Below are 23699 nucleotides of genomic sequence, written 5' to 3' on the forward strand. Positions count from 1 at the left end.
TGGGTGGCTCAGCGGTTTAGTGCCTGCCTTTGGCCCAGGGCATGATCCTGCAGTCCCGGGATTGAGTCCCATATCAGGCTCCGTGCATGGAGCCTGCTTCTCCCTCTGTCTATGTCTCTGCCTCTCTCTGTGTGTCTCTCATGAATAAATAAATAAAATCTTAAAAAAAAAAACTATTGATCACCCCACTTTTCTTGAGGTGTCTAATACTAAACTCCCGGTTTGTTTCCTACCATTTTGACTATTTCTTCTTAGGCTCCTTTGCTGGCTGCTCCTCCCCTGCCCAGTTTTACATATTGGAGTCTTTCAGCATTTATTCATGATTTCTGTTCTCCACTTCCTTTTTCTTTCTCTCTCTCTCTAGGTGATCTCATCCATTCCCATGACCTTCATTTTTTCTATGCTTACAGTTTCTAAAGTTACATCCTCAGCTCAGAACTCTTTTCTGAACTGCAGACCTACTTGACTTTTCCACTTGAATGTATCACAAGCATTTCACATTCAATTTCTGCTGGACTGGACTTCTGGTGTTTGCCACCCCTTACCCACTCACACACAGATATATTCTTCTTGTGATTGTTTCCATTTCTGAAAGTGGCCCTGCCAGACACCCAGATATTTAAGCCTAGAAAACACCAGGGTTATCCTTGACAACTCTCACTTCCCACTTGAATGTTAATTTCATTTCTAAGGCCTATAAATTCAACCTCCAAAATTAAATACTAGCCTTTCCATTTCTTTCCATCCTGGCTATTCTAAACCAGGGGCACCTGGGTGGCTCAGTGGTTGAGCATCTACCTTTGGCTCAGGTCATGATCAGAGTCCTGGGATCAAGTTCCGCGTCGGGCTCCCCATAGGAAGCCTGCTTATCCAACTCTGCCTATGTCTCTGCCTCTCATTCTCTGTGTGTGTGTGTCTATCATAAATAAATAAATAAATCTTTAAATAAATAAATAAATAATAAATAAATAAATAAATAATAGACTAATCTAGGAGACACTAGCATATTTCTATTCTTTCTCTCCATAATGCAGCCTCTTCACAATGATCTTAAAAATATGAATCAGGGACGCCTGGGTGGCTCAGCAGTTGAGCGTCTGCCTTTGACTCAGGGTGTGATCCTGGAGTCCTGGGATCAAGTCCCGTATCGGGCTTCCTGCATGGAGCCTGCTTCTCCCTCTGCCTATGTCTCTGCCTCTCTCTCTCTGTCTCTCATGAATAAATAAATAAAAGCTTTAAAAAAAAAAAAAATATATATATATATATATATATATATATATATATATATATATATATATATAATCAGTTCAGATCAACTCATTCCTTGGTCTAAAATCTTAAATAAGTTTCCTGTTTCACTTGAGATAAAATCCAGAACCCATAGCATGACTAACACTACCCTACACAGTCCAGCTTCACTCACATCTTTCCTTCACATCACATTAAGCTCATTCATGACACATTAGCCACATGGGCCTTCTTTCAGCTCCTCCAACAGGCCATGCTCAGCTGCTTCAGGACCTCCAAAGGCTTCTCCATCATTTTTTTTTTTTTTTGTCTGACCAACACCTACTCATGCTGGAAGCATAACATAACTCAGTTTCTCAGGGGCCTCCCCATTATCTAAATTGGATCCCTAGTTAGTCCTTTTCCCAGCCATCTTAACCTTTCTTCTTAAGTCTCATCATAACTTTAATGATGTGTTATGTTTACTTTTTAAAATATCTGTCTCTACCAATGAGATTAGAAGTTTCCTAAGGGCAGGGACTGGGTCTAGCAGCAGGGTCTAAATACTTGCTGAATGGATGGATACATGAATACATACACAGTATCAAAGGTAACTTTTGCTCTAGCTTTATTTCTTTTACTGAGCACTACAATTTTTCAAGTTAATCCTATCCAAAGATCAAAGGAGTTGACAGAGAAGACAAAAACATAAGATCCAAAATCATAAGGTGGCCGTAGATTAATGTACAAATAATCTACCTATTTAAGAGGAAAGTTCTATCCAATCCCCATGGAAATGCCTATAATCACTTCTTAAATATGGTTACCGCGAAGCCATGTTGAAGTTACAGATGTTCAGAATTTATCTCAAACAGAAGCCTCCAAAACCAAAAGAATGGGTTTCTCGATAGCCTTCTCTTTCAATGATAGCAGAATTTTTACTGTGACCTCTAGAGCTAAGATTATGACAAAATTTACCTGGAAAGTTAAGGGATGTAATTAAAATGGAAGCGTATTCCAATGTTTGCTCTTATAATTTTCACACTTGATAAGGTTCAGACTGGGACTAGGACAAATAATATGAGAATCCATTTTCTAGTTTGGGTAAATGAAAGATGCTGATACATGTAGTAATTTGCTTAGATCCCCTTTTCTGTAACTCTTGACTTTAACATTCCAAAGGCCAATATTCTCATGTAAGAATGCAAAGAAATTAGAAGATTTAAGACAAAATTATTCCTAAAGTCACCAAGTACTAGAGGAATTTTTTTTAATGGACTTGAAGCAATTGATTATATTTCTTGTCTTCCAATTTGGTAAAAAGAGGAGCTCTGCCTCTCAAGTCAGGAAAAGCTTGGGGAAGTTGGACAAGGCAAATATCTAGATGAAATTATTATAGCTAAGGCTTAAGGAGAAGAACAGATGATTAAACTTTCAGCAAGGGGTAGCTGAGAGAGTGTCAACTGCAGACAGTGTTTCAGAGATGACAAATATATAAGCTTAGGAAGAGTAAAGAAGCAGGAATCCAAATTGAATGGCTACGTATGTGCCTGTAGCTTCCAGTAATTACATTATCCACACGTATCAAGCAGTCTTTTCATTTTAATTGTATAACTGAATTTTTCTCTTTAAATGAGCATAGTTTATCCACTCAAACTGACAATTTTAATTTTACAGGCACTAATCATTGGATATAATCTGTAGAGGGAAATTTTCCTTCTGGCATAATTTACTTCTTACAATGAAGAAAAGTTACCTTTAATCCCCAATCAATATTTGGAGAGCACACAATTAATTTAATAGATATCTAGGTAGTTAACATAAATCTTCAAGTTAAAGAGCCAGTTCTTTTCTTATTTTTAATGCATAGAGTGCTAATCATGTCTCTCAAAAAGAATCTCAGCCCTCTTGGAATGAATCTAGAGCCTCGCTACATCAAGATGTCAAGATTATAGGTGCAATTGCTCTGAGCACTGAATTGCAGTTCTCATTGTTTTTTGTTGCCTTTGGTTTCTTATGGGAAGACACAGAAGCATTCCCACTCAGTTCTCTCCTTTTTACCATAGAGGCCATTGGATAACTAACATCAGTTTGGGGTGTAATATTGAAAGCAGATTGCCAATTGTAATAGGCACTGTTCATTTTTTCCCTTGTTCCTTTTTAATATGACAATTGCATAAGAGAAAGCAGAGCTTTCGAAAAGAATCTCTGAAGCCATTGGCAGTGCATGTCTATCAGTGACCAAATGAATTAGCTAAATGATATGCAGACGTGGAATAAAAACATAGGAGGTTTGTGCAGCCCAGCTCCACTTCCCTGGGTACATTTTTCTTCTCAAGATCAGCTTGGTTGATGCCGGAGTTCTTGGCCTGTGAAAATTTATTACCCACAGAGTCAATCTGCATTCAGGCGGCCAAGTCTGAATAAATAGAGTCATTGTGCTTGTCTGGGATTTGTGGCCAGAGTTCATCCAGTCAGCTTGACATTCACATCCCAGGAGATTCATAAAAGCCAACACCCTGGTATGTGCTCTTGAATCCTGCCAAACTTGTGTAGAATTATATAAACAGGAGTTGAAGCAGTAATCAGGACCAGGTTTGAGGGGCAAGATTCCAAAATCAAGTTTCTCCTACATTAGAAATGAACTGTATTGTAGATGTTATTTGTAGTCAAACAAGAGCTAAAAAATTTTTACATTAGAATCATTCTGAGAATATCTTAAATGCCCACTAAGTGCTGAACATCAAACAAGACACATTAGTGATATTCATTATGATAATTTAGCCTTAAAAATTTAAAGTAAATTTTAAATGCCAGGAAAAGCTCTGCCCTCAATGTACAAAAAAAAAAAAAAAAAAATAGCATATATTAATAGAATAGGGAAAAAAAAGAGTTGTTTATGTTTGGTTTTATGTTTAGTCTTGAATTAATGTTATAACTAAGCTAAATATCCAATTTAATCATATTGATGAATTGGTTTCTTTTTAATATAGGAATAGAGCAGTAAGTCAATTTGAAAACTGCTGCCTGTCAGGTTTTTGTCATGTGTATGAAGTAAGCATATACTCGAAGCTTCTGTTGAAGTCAGTAAAAACTCAAATGTGAAGCAGGAGGTTTTTATTTGTATAACAGTCCTAAAACTTAGTTAAGTAATCAGATTATATAAATAAAATTTTATTGTCACCAGAAGCAAATGCAAAATTCTCTTAATATGGCCAATTTTATTAACTCATGCCACTCTTCAAAAACATTTGTGAAAAACACGAGCATGGATAGACACCCAAAAATGTAATGGCCTTTGTTTCAAGTTAATGAACAGTAATTTCCAAAACTGAAATTATCAGCTGACTTAAATGTCACTGAGCACAGATACACAAAGGCCCAGAACCCTATTTCCTAAAATATTTTCTCAGACCTCTTCCAAGGACCCAATTGAGATTTATGTCAGTTTAGTTATGCCCAGCCAGCCTGGACCATAGGATGTGACTAGCTTCAGCTGGAAGACCCTGAACAGAAATCCAGGAAATGAGAAAATTATATGAAAATTAAAAGATGATCCATGAAACTTGGGTAAACATATAATTAACACACACACAAAAAAAGAAACAGAGAATCATTGCTTTAAGTTCAAGAATTCATAGAGGACCTTCATTTTTGAAACTAAGCCAAGTGTTTGTTAATGGTGAATATCAGTACCAACAAAATATAGACTCTCCATTTGCAGAACAGAAGAAAGGCCATGCATGCATCAAGAGTTGATAGGCATGTTCCTCTTCTCAATACAGTGCCAGTAGAGCCCCCGGTTGGCAGAGGAAGTGGAAATCCCCCTCCAGAGGATGTAGCTATTTAACTTAGAGGAATAGTCCTTTGTCCTGTGAGTTTAATGGTTTTTAATCTTCAATAGCTTCTTCAGAAGTGTAACCATTCAAGAATGGATGTTCCTCGGAGTATGTGCTATCACTCAGATCCAGGCTTGAGTGGTTTCATTTAGTGAGGGATTTACCTACAGTCACTCAGGTGTTTGGTCCAGATATACACTTGGAAAGTTTTATTTTTGTTTGTGTTTTTCCAAATCTTCCCCAAGTGGGGCTGGTTATCTCCTAGCACAGCTTTTCTCAGGAGACTCTCTTAGCCTGTTGTTTCTACATGGAGCATAATCATTTGTGGTAATTCAACGCCCCTTGGCACTTGCCAGTTCCATCCTGACCATATTTGCAGCCAACAGGTTGTGCTGAGTGATAGAACACCATCTTTAAAAAGCTGACCAGACAGTTCCCAAAACATCAGGCCACCTAAAGGTCGTCTTCATGCTCAAAAAGTGCAAGTTAGCTGGACTATCTCTCTAGGGAGGTCAGTTCAACAACATGTCTCTGGGTGCCACTTCTTTCAAACTGGGATTCATTCTTAAAACTCCAAAGCAGTTCAGAGAAGAATATATGATTACAACATCTTATATGTGAGACTATTTTCACATATAAACCCTAAGGCAGTGGCCTCCTGAGAGGTGAAAATGCTAATACTAATAGGAACACAATCAGAATCGATTTAACTTTCTTTTATGTCAAAAAATTGGTTTGCAAAGTGCAACCATAAGACTCTTAACTATTACAAAACTATTTTTACCTTCAAATATTGCTATGTCATCTAAGTGAAAAAGATGTTTAAGTGAAATGTAAAGCCAGATTTAAGATTTTGGTTGCATTTACAACAAAACTATCAAAACATCTATGTGACTCTCATCTTTATACAATAACAAAGTAACATTTATATTCCACACAACTTAGGCTCCAGTTGCATTCATAATAATTGAACACAAATCAAGGTCAGTGGGAAGTGAATGGGTCCCCACCAAAGCATTATTTTGAGGTAGCATAAGGATTTTGTTGAAAGATTTAAAAGGCATTTGGCAAACCCAACAAAGTAGGAAGTGACTGAACCCAGTATCTACCTGCAGTGCCAAAAATGAGAGTTGTTAACAGGCCATCACCGTCTTGGCCATGCTCAAGATCTGGCCCGCAGTGAAACTGCTCTGTGAGATGAGTTCTAAGAGTGTGTGGATGACCAACCCTAACAAGCAGGCCACAAAGCCACAGTAGAATTGCAGGGCTTAGGTTGCATCCCCTCCACACTCCAAATTTAACCTTCCATTCCATTCAACAACCAGGAATTATTTAAATCAACATACTACCTGTAGACTATCTCCAAGCTACTCAGCCATCCTTAGATATGTTGATCATTCTTGCTTGTTTGCTTGTTTGAAATTGCAGATGCTAGATAACCACTTGCACACACACACACACACACACACACACATACACACTCACATGGAAGGCTATTACCTTGCCAGCGTTCTGTCCCAGAATCCAGATGTTTCCACCACTGTCACCATTGTGAGAATTTACAGCTGAGCTTGGATTTTTCATCATCATCCAGCAATACTGGTGGGTTTGCCTCATTTGCCTGGTGAATCCTCAGCGATCTCTGCACCTACCTAGACTTGACCCAGGCAGCAAGCACTTCCTTTATATATGCAATTCTGTCCTGGTGAGCTCTAGAGGTAAATTAATTAATTAATTAATTAATTAATTAAAATAAAATAAAATAAAATAAAATAAAATAAAATAAAATAAAATAAAAAAATACTTCCTCCTTAGGAGTTTCTGTCAAGCTCTGAGATAAACTATATGTTTCTACCTGTAAACCTCTTGAGGAAAAGACTTTAGTCTCAGAAACCTAAAACCCTCCCATCTCCTTTGCAAACACCTGTATAAAAGGTGGACTCTTATGCTTCCTCTTCATTAGCATCCCCACAGGAAGCTTGCCCTGTGTGTGTGTTAGTATCCATACAGGATCCCACTAGTCCTTTTGGCACTGAGGTTGAAAGAATTCCTAATTCACCTTCTGACAAGAATAGTCACAGTGAGGTAGAGACAGGACTTGGGTGCTCTGTGGTACCTCAGTGGCCTGAGGTTCCATTACTTACTGACTCTGTGACTATGAGCAAGTCAACCTTACCGAACCCCCTGTTTCAATATCTTAATGTAACTGGACAAAAATACTAAAGTAGATTAATAGAAAACATTTTATATTAATATAAAATATGTATTATTGTAAAGCTGTTAAAGTACACATTTTAACATCCTCCCCTCTCCCTTCTACTTCTCTTCCTTCTCCCCAAGAGTGTTCTTTATTTGTGTTTCTGGAACCTTTTTTAATGGCTATTTAGTAATAAAAGGAGAGGAGTAGAGGAAGACGCCAGGAAAATTGATTTATATCAGAAAAGGCAAGGAGTTAATCATAGAAGAATAGATCTGGAAGACCGGAGGAAGAGGAGAGAAGTTCTGGAGCTTTAGGGGAGAGAAAGAGGAGGAGGGAAGGAGAAGAGAGACAGGGCCACTGCCACACAGCATGGAACTTGGAAAATATGTCTGAATAAAGAAGAACGGGGTTTATAGTGTGTTACAGTCTATCTCCCCAACCCTCTCTTGTCAAGAGGCTTTGATACTTCCCTTACTTTTCAAGACTTTCATAGTCTTCGTGCAATGCTATGTTCAGACTGGCCACAAGACAGCCCTGATTTACTTTACTCTCCATTTACATGGAGAATAGGGATAGATTCACACCAAGCTGCTAATGGTAGCTATCACCCCAGTGGCAAAATGGAGGTGGTTTTTTGTTTTGTTGTTGTGTGTTTGTTTGTTGTATGCATGTCATTTTTCCTATAATGCACATATACCACTTAATAATTCAAAATTATGATAAAAACTGGAAGCCTAGAGTTGAAACTTAGTCCCCAGGTATGTATGCCACGCATACAATGAAGATGAAATGTGAAATCTGAAGATGTAGGCCTAGATGTTACAAGTTTTTATTTATCTGACTCTTATCATCTCTCTCCTAAACAACTGAAACATTCTGAGAACATAGATAACAAGACAACCCAGCCCCTAATTAGTGGGGATTGAGTTTTGTGAACATGTTCTTTAGGACAATAAAGTAGTTATGTTTGGAACAGAAGGGGAGAGACTGATAACTTACCACCTGTCCAGCAGGGGCCACAAATAGTCCCTAATTTAGTACCTTGAAAGAAAGTGCTAAAGGTTTTACTGGAAAACACCACAAGGAAAAAAAAATTAATTTCTTGCAGGGAAAGCATTTTCATAGAGAGTGTCATATTGGTTTTGAACGAAATAATAGTTCAGCAAAGATGTGCTAGATCCTTTTACACAAGAGGGCAATTGACAATTGAATGATGGTAGCTGTTTAAGAGCAAAATACTGCCTTGTTAATTCCTTAAAACAAAAACAAAAAGGAACACGAAGTTTGTAATTATACTGACGGAATCTGCCTCTCTCTGTCTCATGAATAAATAAATAAAATCTTTAAAAAAAAGAGAGAGAAAGAGAGAGAGACAGGCAGAGGGAGAAGCAGGCTCCACACAGGGAGCCCGATGTAGGACTCAATCCTGGGTCCCCAGGATCACACCCTGAGCCGAAGGCAGACACTTAATCCTTGAGCCACCCCGGCATCCCTAATGGAATCTTGAAAAACTTTATTTTTATTTTTTTTAAACTTTAGAATCCATGTTAAAACCTAAAGCCCAGTTGCCAATTTTGAGTTCTCATCCTCTGCATAAAATATTTGTGGAATGAGAGTGAATGGAATGAATGAGATAAAAGCTAACCCATCATCCCCACAGCATTCAGGACAGGTCCCAGTATGACTTGGTCTTCTGGCAGCAGTATACTTATCACCATTTATGTGCTCTGTGCCATTGGTTAAACCTTGTACCGAAGGCTGTTCAATAAAGTACTTGCTTGGTTCACTCCCTGTCCTCAAAGAGCTGGTATCTAGCCTCCCTGAGCCTGACCCTTTATGGGGTCAGTGTCCAGCTGGCCAGCTAGATGCAGCTACTTGCCATGGACAGCAATGCCACATTACTCTGACCTGGCTTGGGGCTGGCTATTGCTTAGCTTACTTCTGCAGACCACCACCCCCGACATTGTGGTGAATCCTGACAGCTTCATGCCCCGCCATAGGTCTTCCTACCATTGTTCTTGCACTTGACACTGACCTCTTACACTCTCCCACACCAGCTCCCCACCCCACAGGCTTCCAGGAAGCCACTGGGACCCTCTGTCCCATAATCTGCCTTTGCCTTGGGCCTCAGTATGGCCTACTATCTAGGGTGCCCTTTATGTTCTAGGCCCTCAGTGGAGCCCCAGCCCCTCTAGGAGGAGTCTGATGTCATCTCCATGGACAGGGGACAGCCCCCGTGGCATGTGCTCACATAGTCCTCACATTTTTCCTTTCTATCCCCTGACTCCTAGTGGCTGCCCCTAAATTTTCATTTCATCTACAGGCCAAAGCCTCCAGAACCTAGAGGCAGGAACTTGTCATCTTGCATAGCGGAGGTCACAAATTTTTCGTAGTTTATCTCCAATGAGTAAAATGTCCAGAAATGCTCAGTGAAAACAAGCGTGTCTCCCTTAACTCCTCTCCGAAGATTTGAAAGGCCCAATTAGACTGTCACTGCTAATCTGACCTCAAACAAGTCCCCCAAATCAGTCAGCTGGTACAGGAGCCAAATTATGAGATACCATTATAAAGGCAGTCTTCATCTGCCTGTATAATATCAACTCTAGTCAGCATTTTCCAGGGGATATAACAGGTGCTCAATAAATATTTATTATTGTCTTTACAGAATTCATGGTAGACATAAACAAATCTAAGCAATCTGGTGGCAGCAGGGAAACGAGACAAACTTTCTTCAAAGAGGAAAGTGTACCCTAGTTTTTTAAAGAAAGCAAAATAGAAGAAAGAATATATAGCTTAGAAAAAGGAATGTATTCCAACACTTAGATTGGAGCTGTGGCAAATAGCATCCATATTATCATCGCCATATGTTACCTACTCACATCCTGCCTGTGAATCCCACCCACCATTGTCAGTCTCCAGGAAGCCCTTTCTGGTGAGGGGAGAAGGGCTAGGGTTTCCACCTTCAGTGATCCTCAAGGAACCGGTGGAGCCAAGGTTAGAATTCTCGCAAAGCAGATGGCAAAGTCCTCAAGAAAGAAAAGAACCTGGTGCTAACACGTGTTCTGGGCTAGGAGTTCAGAGAGAGGAAGATCAACAAACGCCTTGGTCAAGGAGCACTTATAAAAAGGGTGAGCTAGACCTCAGATGATAGGCAGAATGTAAATAAAGGGAAGAGCAGCTGGAAAGAGAACAGGAAAATGACAGAAACATTGGCTTGACTTAAACAAGAATGCAGGTAATTTGTCTGCTGCTGACCCCATTCCGCTGTTTGCTTTCTTTATTGACAAGCTCCTAAGCCCCTGAAACTCTATCTTCTCATCCTGATCTTATTTATATTTGTGCAGCATTGTCTTTATTAGAGCAGCCATACAATACAGCCCAGCGTGCCCAGAAAAGCAGATTTTCTTTGTTGCCCCCAACACCCATCTGGGTAGCATCCCCTTTCATTCTCCAAATGTTCTCATTTGGATCACAATTACATTGTCATCTCTGACTCTGCCCAACCCCTGACAGAGGACAGGATAAGGTCAAAGGCTACTGAAAAAATCCTTCCTAGACAACATTTCTAGAAATCTGAAAATGCACAAGACTTATTATTACAGAGGAAATACTGAAGAGCATAAGACTGGACAAAATTTGTCTGACAAATATTGCTAACCAGGTTGAAAACAAGAAACAGAAGCTCCCAGCATAAAAAGTTAAGAGACCCATGAGCTAGGACTGAAGTGAGCAACAGCATAAAAGTTAAGTTAATGAAACATAAGATGTGTTAAAGAGATGTAGAAGGAAATTAAGCCGTGAAATTAATTAATAAATACAAGCCTCAACTTGCAGAAAAATGGCAAGAAAACTAAGGCCTCACCAGACAGAAGTCCTGTAAAGGTAGGTGATTCCAGTCTAAATTTCCCAGAGTGCTTCAGTAGTGCCAAAACAGAAGAACTAAGGTTAGCTGTGATAGTATTTATTCAAGTTGTTGAATATGGATACAACATCCTAACACAGGTGAAGCCAAATGATTAAAATCACTGCTGCAGAGATACCTGCTTTACTGTCATATAATAAGCCTGAAAAGATAGAGGTTATTCAGATGCGGATGAAAAAATAAAGGAAGTGTTCTAACTACTTGAATCCTGAATCTGCTTCTCTGAGGATAGCAAACTGTAGATCCAGAAAGTTCAGCCATGTATCTCTATGCATCGGTGGCTCTTCATGCTTACCAGCGCCTCAAGCCAGAAACCTGGGACTCATTCCTGATGCCTCAGATGTCTGTGCCACATCTTAACAATCACCATTTCCCTGGGTTCTGCCTCCAGAATGTAACACAGACTCTCTCCTGTCTGGTGCTACCAAGCACTTCTCTTGCCTACTTTGTTGCAACAACCTCAAACATGGTCCCTTCCTGCTCAAATCCATTCACCACACAGAAGCCAGAGTGATACCTGAAAAATGCCAATCGTATTATCCTTCATGTAGTTCTTCGACTGAACAAAGATCTAGGCCTACCTTAGGCCTTTGCTCCCAAACTGTCTTCCCTGCCTGGACCCCTTCCTTCCCCACTCACTCCCATTTCTCTGGTGCAGTAACATCTTTATTCTGCAGGCATGAGCTTTTTTGTGCTTTACTTAGCGAGCCTTCCCTGACCAACCGAGATCTCCTTAGAATTCTGTTCTCCCTGTGCTGTTCAGTCGTAGACCTTATAATCTAGAACATTTGTGTATGTTTAGCTTTTCATGCCTGACTTGCTCTAGATCCTAAGTACAATGTGGGGAGAGTTTTGTCCACTTTTGCGTGTCACCCAAGCTGAGCCTAGTACCTGTATGTCGGAGATACTTCAGATTAAATTACACATCTGTCCACACATTCGTCTGTTTCTAGCAAGTAAAAAAGAAATTGAATTATCCTGAGACCCCTCTGAATTTCAGCCTCTTCCTTTCATTCTCCTCCCCACTCCAGCATCCATAAACTTGTTCTGTGCACAAACCAATTACAAGAAGGGCACTTAATTTCCTCTTTGATTTCCCTTCAATAACAGATTGTGACTGGTAATTTATTTAGCATACATTGAAACCTGAATGTCTACTGATTATGTTCCAAAACACCGAGCTTACTGTAATGAAGACAGAGAAAAGATGTCATCTCTTGGAGAGAACCTGGAAAATGATTATTTCTGGTAGAAAACTTGTTTTGTCTTGTAGACTTATGCTTCAGAGTCATTCATGAATGAGTAATGAACTCCGGAGAGATCAATGAAGCATTCCCTTAACCTTCTCAACCTATTTTGCTGAGAACCGAATAAGAGGAAAGTTACTAGAGGAGTTGATAATTTAGGAAGAGAAAAATATGGTTGCTGTAATGTACAACTCTTGAAAGAAGGAAATTGGGCAATTCATCTAGTTTACTATGAGTAGTTTTTCAGGCTTCAATCATGAGTCACCTAAGTAATTTTTTCTCTGCTCTTTAATTCCAATGTTTATTTATTTTATTATTTTCCAACCATTAAGTGAAATAGTATGCAAAATCAAACTACTTTTAAGAGACAAGGCAGTAAAAAAAAAAAAAATGTGGTCTTTGCCTCGGTATATGACATACAGTTTTAATCTAAGGCCATAAAGCTTTTATTTTCTCAAGGAATTATTTAAAATGTTTAAAATACTCTCATCTCTTTGCTTGATGGATGATGAGTCACCCTCTGTAAAGTTTTTAATGGTGTAGAATAACTGCAAATTAAATAGCACAATCAAAACCAGGCATTGAAAATAGTAGTGCAGGCAATCAGAGGTGCTAAATACCACGGTGGGAAGTGGATGGTGACATGCATCGTGTGGACAGATTGAAGAGTGACTGTCACAGAAAGACACAGCTTAATGACTGGTGGGATGACCGATGTCTAAACCTTCGTATGTCTATGACTTATGTCAGAGCCTTTCAGCCCTAGCATCCCATCCATCTGCTAAGAGAAAGCAGCCCCTGCTCCAAGCTTCCAGTTAAGCTTATGTGAGAGCTTGCATCAGGCCTACAGTTATTCTCCACAGGTGCCACCGCCTGGGACACATCACTCCAGTGGTGCTTGAGCAATTGAGCTGTTTGGGTTTTGTTGCTTTTGCTGTCTAAATAATTTTCTTATTGGCTGCACATCAAAAAAAAAGGGGGGGGGGCACTGTTTCCTTATCACAAAAGTCAGCAGGGAGTATTTGGAGGCAGGAGAGAAAAGAGTCCATAGACTTTTTAAACATGGATGCCCATGGCAAGGGAAAACTTCAGAGGCCATGTTAGAGGTTTCTGATGAACTTTTAGTCACATCCCTTATGATTTCTGTTTTTCTGGGAAGAGTCCGTCTCCACTGCCTCCTGCTGAGATAATGTTAAGAGGCTGTACTAATAATGCATGCCATCTTTCCTTTGGAGAGTTCCAAATTATTTTTGTATATTTAGGCAGACTCAAGGGTAGAGAGTTAAGTTCTTTTTGAGGATAGCTGCCAAAAGTGAAAGCCATCTTGATGAGTGAGAAGAGAACCCTTTGGGAGACAAACCTGAGAATAGAAATGGCTGCTCGTCACTTGCTGGGTACTTTTCGTGGGCATGCTCCTAGGCTGGCTCTCCAGGAGCGCACAGAGAAAGGAGCACAAGAGAAGGAAGTACCCGTCCTCTGAGGTATTCGAGGGGGCTCCTGGGCTCCAGGTCTTTCTCAGGCTTCTCACCTCTTCCCCTATGCCTCTTCCTACTCCCTTGGGTGTCCTCACCAAGAGAAGCTCTGCGATGTTCTTCTTTCCTCTCTTGGACTAATTCTCTGATGCTAGAATGCCAGGACATTTGGGCCTTAATTTACCAAAAATCAGGAGAAAAGGGGAGGCAGTAACCCTTTAGATTGTCTGCAATAGCCTGGGTATTGACTGACTGGCTCCCTTGTCATCCCCTTCAAGGAAGGAAAGCGCAATTTGGAAACAGACATAGGTTGAGGGGCCAGACTCTAGGCTGCCATATAAATAAATGACAAAACCTCTCACAGAACGTAAGACTTTCAATTCCCAGTTTTACAACTTTGTGCTTTTTTTTAAATCAATGTGGTTATATCATTTGTGGGAATTACCTAAGTTCCTCTTATTTGTTTATTTTCAATTCCTTTTGCCAGGCCCGGAGGCAAATCTGACTTCTTTCAATTCTGATTTGCATTCCTACTTTGCTCTGGTGTTTCTCCATAGAGCCACCCTTGTCGTTTTAAGGGGACGTTTCCTCACTGTATGAGGGACCCTCCTGATCTTTGAAAGTTTTCTGCACCCCCGACCCCAGGCACCTAACACCAGCAGTGATCCCCCTCATGCATGTAATGGGAAGAAACACCCCTACTCACAGCCAGACACTCCTTGTCTTTCAAGTTCTGCTCCAACTTTAGTTGGGAAGGATTCCCTCATTGATTCATTCATGTAATGTTTACTCAGTGGATATTTACCGAGCACCTGCTGACAGTTCTAGGCACTGTTTGAGGAGCTACTGGTCCACCAACCTTTAGCAGTCACTCAGACCTGCCCCCTCCTAATGCTGTCCTACCTTAACCTTTTCATCTGTGTGTGATTTCCTAAATGTCCTCAAGTCATCCCTGTGCCTCCGGTGTGACTTTCTACCTACAGATGGAGCTTCTCCAAGACGATGATTAATTCTGCTTTTGTTTTTGTCCCTCCTGGAGCCTAGCGCAATAGTCTCTACACGGTAGTAATTCGGTAATGTTGGACTGACTGATACAAAGACATGCAGCTCCCATCCAGGATATATTTCATTTCTGCAATAGGGCTGATGACGCCGATGTGTCATTTTTTTTTTTCTATTCTGAAGATTCTATTTTGTCTGCTGTCTAAATGGAATGAGGAATAGCCTAGGAAACAGTTTCATGTCCCTGGTAAGCAGTACACTTGACATGTGTAGTGTACACAGTGAAAACAAACTGTGTGCACTCTTTATTTCCTGCTGCACCCTGAGTAAACCCCGGTCTTAGAGGCCATGCTTTGATCCCCTCCCATTTACAACTTCTGAGACACAGAATGGAGTAGGACCTTGGCCTTCTGAAGTTTCACAGTGCTTAGCAATAGAAAGCCAATGTACAAAAATATAGAAAAGGCAGACAAAAAAAGAAAGTGATTACAAACCTGAGAAAATCTGATGGAAAAATGGTGGCCTTTTTCTTTTCTTTTTCTCTTAGTTTTGGTATTAGGGAAAGTTTCAAAAACATACAAACATGCCCAGAACAACGGCACTTGGGTGGCTCAGTGGTTGAACATCTATCTGCCTTTGACTCAGGTCATGATCCTAGGGTCCTGGGATCAAGTCCCACATTAGAGTCCCTGCAGGGAGTCTGCTTCTCCCTCTTCTTATGTCTCTGCCTCTCTCTGTGTGGCTCTCATGAATAAATAAATAAAATATTTTTTTAATTGCCAAGAATAATATAATAGTATCCCAATGTGCTCATCCCCTAGCTTCAACAGTTATCAACCCAAGGCCATCTTGTTTCATTTATAAACGCCGACCCACTCTCCCTTCCCTCCGACTGTATTGTTTCAAAGCAAATCTTGACATCATATAATTGTATCCATAAATATTTCAATATGGTTCTCTACAAGACTTTTAAAAATCGCCCCAATGTCATTACTTTGCCTAAAACAAATCAATAGTCTCATAATATCATCACATTTCCAGTTGGCCTTCCAATTTCCAATGGTAGTGACTTTTTCAATAAATCTGAAAACTGAATCAAAGTTACACTTTCATTGAGAAAGATGCTACAAAGGAGCCAAAACAGCTTTTTTCTTAGAGGAAAGTAGAATAAAACCATGGGAAAAGTGATTTCGGCAAGCAAAAATGAAACAGCTCTGATCCTCTCCTGGTAGATCAGCAGTGGGCACTCATCTATAATCTCCCCTGCCGAGCACACCATGCCTCCCGCCCCCTGGTGGCAGGTGTGCACTGCAGGGCTTCAGTCAACTGTTCTGGAAACCATCTCTTAACATGATGGGGCTCTCTACCGTGTTGCTGGTAGTTTAATATTTGCCCACATGGCAAAAATGTGTGTGACACTGGTTTTTTAAAAGTGTTGATTGAGTACATAATTTAAAGTCAGAATATTAAATAAACATCTCTGTCCTTCCTTCCAGCAGGCAGCCCAGAGAACTGCTCTCCACGCTCTGTCTGACAGGTACATTTTGTCATTTTTATGAACTATAAATTGCTTTATGAAACATTGAGCCCTATTTATTGTGGCATATAATTCATAATCGGATTTTGTCCCTAAAGTATCTGTGAACTGGGATGTTAAACATTTTGCATGCTTGGATTTGTCATGCATGTGTGGAGTTTATTACTGCAAAAATCGCCTTGTTGTATTTCATAGAAAGTATGAAGAATCCCTTGTTGTGCAATGAAACAGGAGATGGGAAACTTAGAGGGAAAGACCTGAATAGGGCAGTAAATTCTGAACTTTGGAATTGGTTGAGATCTAAGCTCATTTTTCAGCCATAAGTGCTTCATTTATTCTGAGATGTTTTCTTCAGACTTTTTCCATAGCATTTCACCAGGATCTGTCTGTCTCTTGATGAAATTCTCTCTTGAAATACTTCGTGCACATAACCCAGTTCATGGTCCCAAGTGCCTGACTTTTTACTCCTGGCTTTGGCTTGTGTTTTCAGACTTTTGTTATTGAAGGAGATAGAGAAAACTAATCAGTAAATACTCAAACTGTATTTCACGGCCTGCCCTGCTTTAAAAGGCTGTATGTAAAGAGAGCTGAACAGAGACATACCAAGTTACTTTCGGGAACAGACCAGACCCTTTCTGTTTGGTTGGTTTGTGAGTTTTCATTTACTGAGGTTAGGAGGTGTGTGTGTTTCTCTCTTTTTTTTTTAAGGTTTTATCTATTATTTATTTATTTATGAGAGACACAGAGAGAGATTGAGAGAGAGAGAGAGAGGGGGGCAGAGACACAGGCAGAGGGAGAAGCAGGCTCCATGCAGGGAGCCCGTCGTGGGCCTCGATCCGGGGTCTCCAGGATCACGCCCTGAGCTGAAGGTGGCGCTAAACCGCTGAGCCACCTGGGCTGCCCTGTGTGTGTTTCTTAAAGAACTGTCAGGAGAAGAGGAACTCCAGCTTCTGCCCCCAAGGGAGGCTCTTGCTAGGTTAGAACCCACTGGAGGAGATGTTCCCCTGGCTGGCTGGTGGACACCTCAGCATTATCTAGCTAACTGTCACCACCTTCCTTCTCAGTTCTTTTTTTTTTTCTTTTTTTTTTTTTTAAATGAACAATAATTGACTGTGTCAACTAGCTCAGTTCAGTGCTTCTCCAAGGTAAAAACCTGTCACTTAGGCAAATTATCTGTGCACATGGGTGAAAAGCATTTTCTCTATGGTGGCAGGTTGAGCATGAGTATTTTTATTTCAGTTGAAAAGCCTTCCCCATGACAACCACACAAGCTTGTGTGCTCTAAGAGGGGCCGCCACATGATCTTCTGGTATTATGTCTGGGATTTTCACAAAAGCTGATAACTGTACTGCTTCTGAGTCTGTTGGTAGGAGACTCTGGATGGAAACATTTAAAATCTGACACATTAATTCCTTTCCTCTATGTATTTCTTTTTTCCCTTTGACTTAAGTAAGTTTCCTTCAACAAAATACATTGGAAAGCAAGTGAAGCCCCTCAGTTTACAATATTATGTTATTGCCAATGGTTGGAAGATGTCTTTGGGGGGTATTGAAAATGTTCTAAAATTAGATTATCTGCTGATCTCATAACCCTGTACCAAAAACCATCAAATTGCATGTTTTGAAGGGGTGAGCTTTATGGTACATAAATTATATTTCAATAAAGCCACATGTACAAACCCAAAACATCATTATTACCTTTGGTAGAATGAATCAAAACCAATTTTAGGAAAATATGGAATTCCTTTGAAAACATGGTTGCAAATACGAAGACAAGTCATCAGAAACTAGAACTGATACATTCTAAGGCTGCTTCCCAAAAGATACATGACTGTGTTCTGGATAGAAAGTGTGTGTGGATTTTAATGATGAGCAACACTATTCCCCTTGACTTTTTTCTGATATTCTCTCTAAAACCCCTTAACAAAACCAATAGTTAACTAACTAGTAAGTTAGCATCATAGCCTCTATTGATTATATAATTGCTCACAGCAGAATACTGTGAGAAAAGAAGCCCCAGGAAATAGAGATTCCCATTGTAGTTTCTCTTCTTATTAATTTCTGTCTTTAAATGTCCCTTAAGTCTTAAGGTTTTTCTGTTCAAAATTGGAGGAATTTGACTCATTTTAAAGTAATGAGTTGACTTTGCTATTCTAACAATGCAGTTGTGTAAAGCTACCTTCTCTGAGCTTTCTCTATTCTGTTTTCTATGAATTCAGGGCCACATGAGGAATTTCCAGAAGTGAGAAGTATCTGTAATCATTTGGAGATATTATTTTAAATCCTTTTTAAAAATAAGAACTTACTGGGTGGCTCAGTGGTTGAGCGTCTGCCTTTGGCTCAGGTTGTGATTCCAGGGTCCTGGGATCGAGTCCAATATCAGACTCCCTACAGGGAGCCTGCTTCTCCCCCTGTCTATGTTCCTGCTTCTTTCTCTTTATGAATAAATAAATAAAATCTTTTAAAAATATAAAATTAAATTAAAAATACAAATAAGGACTTAAAACCCCTACTAAGTTCATTGGATGAATATTTTCTATTTTCTTAAATTAAGGAATACTAATTTATCAAGTAATAGATGTCATTTTCTAGCACATTACTTATTCTGTTAAATAAACCAGTATTTTTTTAAAGATTTTTTATTTATTTATTCATGAGAGACACACAGAGAGAGAGAGAGAGAGAGAGAGAGGCAGAGACACAGGTAGAGGGAGAAACAGGCTCCACGCAGGGAACCCGACACAGGACTCCATCCCGGGTCTCCAGGATCACGCCCTAGGCCAAAGGCAGGCACTAAACTGCTGAGCCACCCAGGGATCCCCTAAACCAGTATTTTCTAGAAAATGATGAATGTGACTCTGGGTCAAACTACTGCATGTCTTTTTGCCCAATATTCTGTCTGTTGGAAGAACCACCTCAGGGTCGAAATGGAATTGAGTAAAGATTCCCCCCAAGTTGTGACCTTCGCAAGGTGGAGATCTAATGCCAGTATCTCTGGCTACTTGGAGCCTGGTATGAATCTATTCTGCATTCCTTCACATAATCTATTCTGTTTTCCTAAAATATTGTTTTCAGTCTATTAGCACTTCTTGATATAAAATTCCATTGATAAGGCAGCACTTTCATTTTCTCCTAGAAAATAGAGGCACTTTTCAGACCTGAAAAGGTGCTTTCATGAGTTCTGCAGTTCTGCAGTTGGACAGAGCAGCTGAGTTGGCCCAGCCTATGCCACCACAGATTTCTTATCTCATGTCCTGTTAGTTTGTTCACATGTGGGTCTAACTTCTGGTTAGCCTTATAGTCACCTTGAGTACATGGTGGACACAAGGACATTTGATACAGGAGTAGAGCCATTTTGTTTCAAGATGTAAACTTGACAATGACCTAGGGTTTACTTGACTTGGGTCGTTGGTGGGTATGAGCGCACACTGAAGGATGCCAGTGACTGTTCTCTGCTTCCCCCTGAGAAAACCTGCATCTGGGTCTTTGAGACCCGACCCGATGAAACTAGTTATAAGGAAAAGAGTTGACATTTCCCTTTTCTTTTTAACGGCAGGTAGAAATCTTGTTTCTTCTCCCAGATGAGAGAATATCCAGATGTCTTTTGAAGGCCAGTCCTGTCTATCTTTTCATTTCTCCCATTTCCTGGTTTAAATAGACGTTCTAGCAGAAATCCAATATCTGACAGTTAAGATGGTACTTTAAAGTTCAGTGAGTCCTAAGCAATCAATACACACCCTTGATAAATTAAAACTATGATATTTCTGTTACCTAAATGTAAAAAGTCTTCTGTGGTCACCTCCAAAGAAAACCCGTAGCCTTGTTCAGTTTTGCCCGAGCAATGGGCTTAATTTATGGTTCATCCAAAGTAGCTAAAGTGCCGAAAACTGGATGGATCATACTAGCAAGACAAATTTGGGCTTTGGCCAGCTCACCTGTGCCACCCTGCAGTGACAAGAAGGGTTGCATGAGGGTAGAATGGCACTTTTTTGTTGTTGTTCTTTCCTATTGCTGACTGCAGAATTTATCATCTGTTTTATCCCTTTGAGAGTCAGCTGGCCTACCAGAGGCTCACTGATTCCCCAAGTCGAGAAAAACAGCAGGAGACCAGGGCAGGAAGAGATGGCAAAATTCTGAACAAGGCAAAGCAAGCCAATTATAAGAAAACCTCAATCTACAAAGGGACACTCTCCTTCTTACTTATCACTCCTTATAACGTGCCTCCCAAGTGGTTTTTTCTCCTTATGGGTTATTGTACTGGACAAAGTAGAGAGAGGCAGAGGAGAATAAGGATAAATGGGCATGAGGCCCATTTATAAAGGTGTGTCTTTGGTGTAGACTGTCTGTACTGTGAAAGCTGCCACATTGCCGGTAATGTGGAAAATATGCAAAGTGCTGTTCAGAGAAGGAAGGGTATGTGTGCAGCATATGAAGTGCCTCTGAATATGATTAACTTCACCTCATAAGTAGTAAATAGTAGATAACTGTGATCAAAAAAGGGATTCGTGTGATTTATCAAGCTGAGCAACTGTGCATTTGCAGAGAAGCTGGAGGTCAATCTTGAAATCTAGGGCAAGAGGAGCACTAGGAAATTGCCAGGACTAAGAAGTTAATCATACCCTTGGACTGCTTCCATCTGTCTCAGAGCGACAGAGCTGCTGCAGAGCGAGCGGGGATGCTTTATAGCAGCAGATCAGGAATTAATATTTTCTGTGAAACCTCAAGCATCATTTGCAGTAACTTGGGTTTTATAAAAATGGGGCATAATTTCATATGAATAAATCACATTCAGCTGGAAATAGGAACTGGGAAAAAACTGTGCCTGACTTTAAAAAAAGGGGGGGGGGGGGATGAGCAAGAAAGCTAACATGCAAACAGTTGTTGAAGCGATGGCACTTGGAGGGCACAAGTGGCCGTGTGGTTAAATTGTGCATATAATCATCTTCTGAAATGTCAGCATGTGACTCCAGAAATGGCTACATTTTTATAGCCTTGGAGATGCATCACCAGACTGTAACCTGTCTGCCCATCTGGCAATATCTCAGGTCCAAAATCCATTTATATTGAAATCCAAACAACTGCCATTGATTGATTCACTTATGCCACAAGCATTTATTGAGCACATCCCGCGCGCTCAGCCAGGCGCAGAGCTGGCCAGGGGTACAGTGGTGAGCAGACATGGCCATGCACCTATGCTCAGGACTTTACCGTGTACAGGGATGTTGGCTTTGCAGAAAAGAAGGGCTTCTTTAGGCTCATTCAAATAAATCTCTCCCATCAACTCTCCTCTTCCCATTCGGGAGAATGTAATGGAATTAAGCAAATGAGAAATAGACTAAAAGGAAGGGCTTTTCTTTCCACGTGGGGCTGTTGTTCCTCCAAAGGCAGGACTGGAAACGACCCCAGTGCAAGGTGAGAAGGGTTGGGGGGCATCACACTGCAGGGTCGGGGGTTTGCATTCCACTTCATCTTCCTGACCTCTTGCCAACCAAACAAAGGGAGCATGCTGGGGGTGGCCACCAGCACAGAAGTGTAACTTTCTGGGTGACATTTTACACAATGACCTGAGAGGAAAGTCACAGCTGCCATGCACTACTAACAGTCGGTCTCTTCTCAAAGGACCCAAAAAGGGAGTGGGGGGTGGGGGGTGGAGTGGGGAATGCAGAACTTTTTAAGAAAGCTTTAAATTTCCAACTTTAAAGATAATAACATGGCATGCTAGAGGGTATCTGTCAACCCTGCCCTTGAAACCCACAGCAGTCTCTCCAATGCAAGGGATTCCTTACTTATAATGAAGTCTTTTTGGTATATCATGTAAATGAAAAACTTTTTTAAAGAGTTTTAAAGTTTACAGGCACTATCACATTGACCGTCTCATATTATGATCCTCACAGCAACCCCATGAACTAGAAAAGACTCATTTTACAGATAAGAAAACTGAGCCTAAGATAGGTGATGTGGTACATCCAAGGTCCCGAGTTAGCACGTGGCAGAGCTGGGACTAAATTCCTCTGACTCCCAATGATTATGATTCATCCTCTACCACACAGCAACAAAGCAGGTGTGGATGGGGTCAGAGACTGGTGGCTCTCACCACATTTTACATTAACAAATAGTTAACTCAGTCTGTACTAATACTTTGTCTCTACTGATAATTATAATAATCTTAACATTTCTGGCTTGGTTATCTTTTTATCCCTACCACATAGCACAATTTCTAACAATTAGAAGACACAGTAAGTCACTTGATGAATGAAAGAAAACAGTGAGCAAATAAATGAATGAACTAAGTACAATGTGTAGTTTTGTAGTTGAAAGATGGCAACATTGGGCTGAAAATAGAAAATACTTTCTGAAACTGACTGTGTGCCACTGCAGCAGACCACCAAGGAGACAGACATTGACGGTCAGGACTCACCACTGAGGGGTTAAAGCAGGTGTCCATGCCTGTAAGATGCTATAGAATTGAAAAACACCATTAATTGCCACAGAGATAAAGAGTGGGAAAAATGGAATGATTAAAAAAAAAAAAAATCAGTCCAGAGCATGCTGGTGGCTCAATTGGTTAAGCATCTAACTCTTGGTTTCAGCTTGGAAAGGGTTGTAGGATTGAGCCCCACATCAATGGGAAGTCTGCTTGAGACTTTTTCCTCTCCCTCTGCCCATCCTCCACTCATTCTCATCTGCTCTCTCTCTCTCTCTCTCTCTCTCTATCTCTCAAATAAATAAATAAATAAGTCTTTTAAAAAATTAGTCCAGGGATCCCTGGGTGGCACAGCGGTTTGGCGCCTGCCTTTGGCCCAAGGCACGATCCTGGGGACCCGGGATTGAGTCCCACATCAGGCTCCCGGTGCATGGAGCCTGCTTCTCCCTCTGCCTGTGTCTCTGCCTCTCTCTCTCTCTCTGTGTGACTATCATAAATAAATTTAAAAAAAATAGTCCAAAAGTAGACAAGAAATTGATGAATGGGTAAAGAAGATGTGAGAGAGACAGATATTACAATGGAATATTACTCAGCCATAGAAAAGAATGAAATCTTGCCATTTTCAACAACGTATATGGAGCAGGAGAGTATAATGCTAAGTGAAATAAGTCCATCAAAAAAAGACAAATACCATATGATTTGACTCATAGGTGAATTTAAGAAACAAAAGAAATGAAAGGAAAGACAGAGAGAGAGAGAGAGAGAGAAAACAAGAAAGACTCTTAATTATAGAGAAAAAACCAATGGTTACCAGAGGGAGGAGGGGGGAG

At 40.4% G+C, this 23699-nt stretch overlaps 1 protein-coding gene across 4 annotated transcripts in view; it reads left to right on the forward strand.

Moving 5' to 3' along the window:
- Positions 1 to 23699, forward strand: part of AFF3 (ALF transcription elongation factor 3) — a 532210-nt gene that overhangs the window by 417218 nt on the left and 91293 nt on the right. For all 4 annotated transcript variants that reach the window (XM_077915033.1, XM_077915032.1, XM_077915034.1 and 1 more), the window contains one exon: positions 16406 to 16446. In XM_077915033.1, the coding sequence (XP_077771159.1) occupies positions 16406 to 16446 (41 nt within the window). The remainder of the gene's footprint in view (positions 1 to 16405; positions 16447 to 23699) is intronic.

This window comes from Canis aureus, chromosome 11, assembly GCF_053574225.1.
Source record: "Canis aureus isolate CA01 chromosome 11, VMU_Caureus_v.1.0, whole genome shotgun sequence".
Classification (NCBI taxonomy): Eukaryota; Metazoa; Chordata; class Mammalia; order Carnivora; family Canidae; genus Canis; species Canis aureus.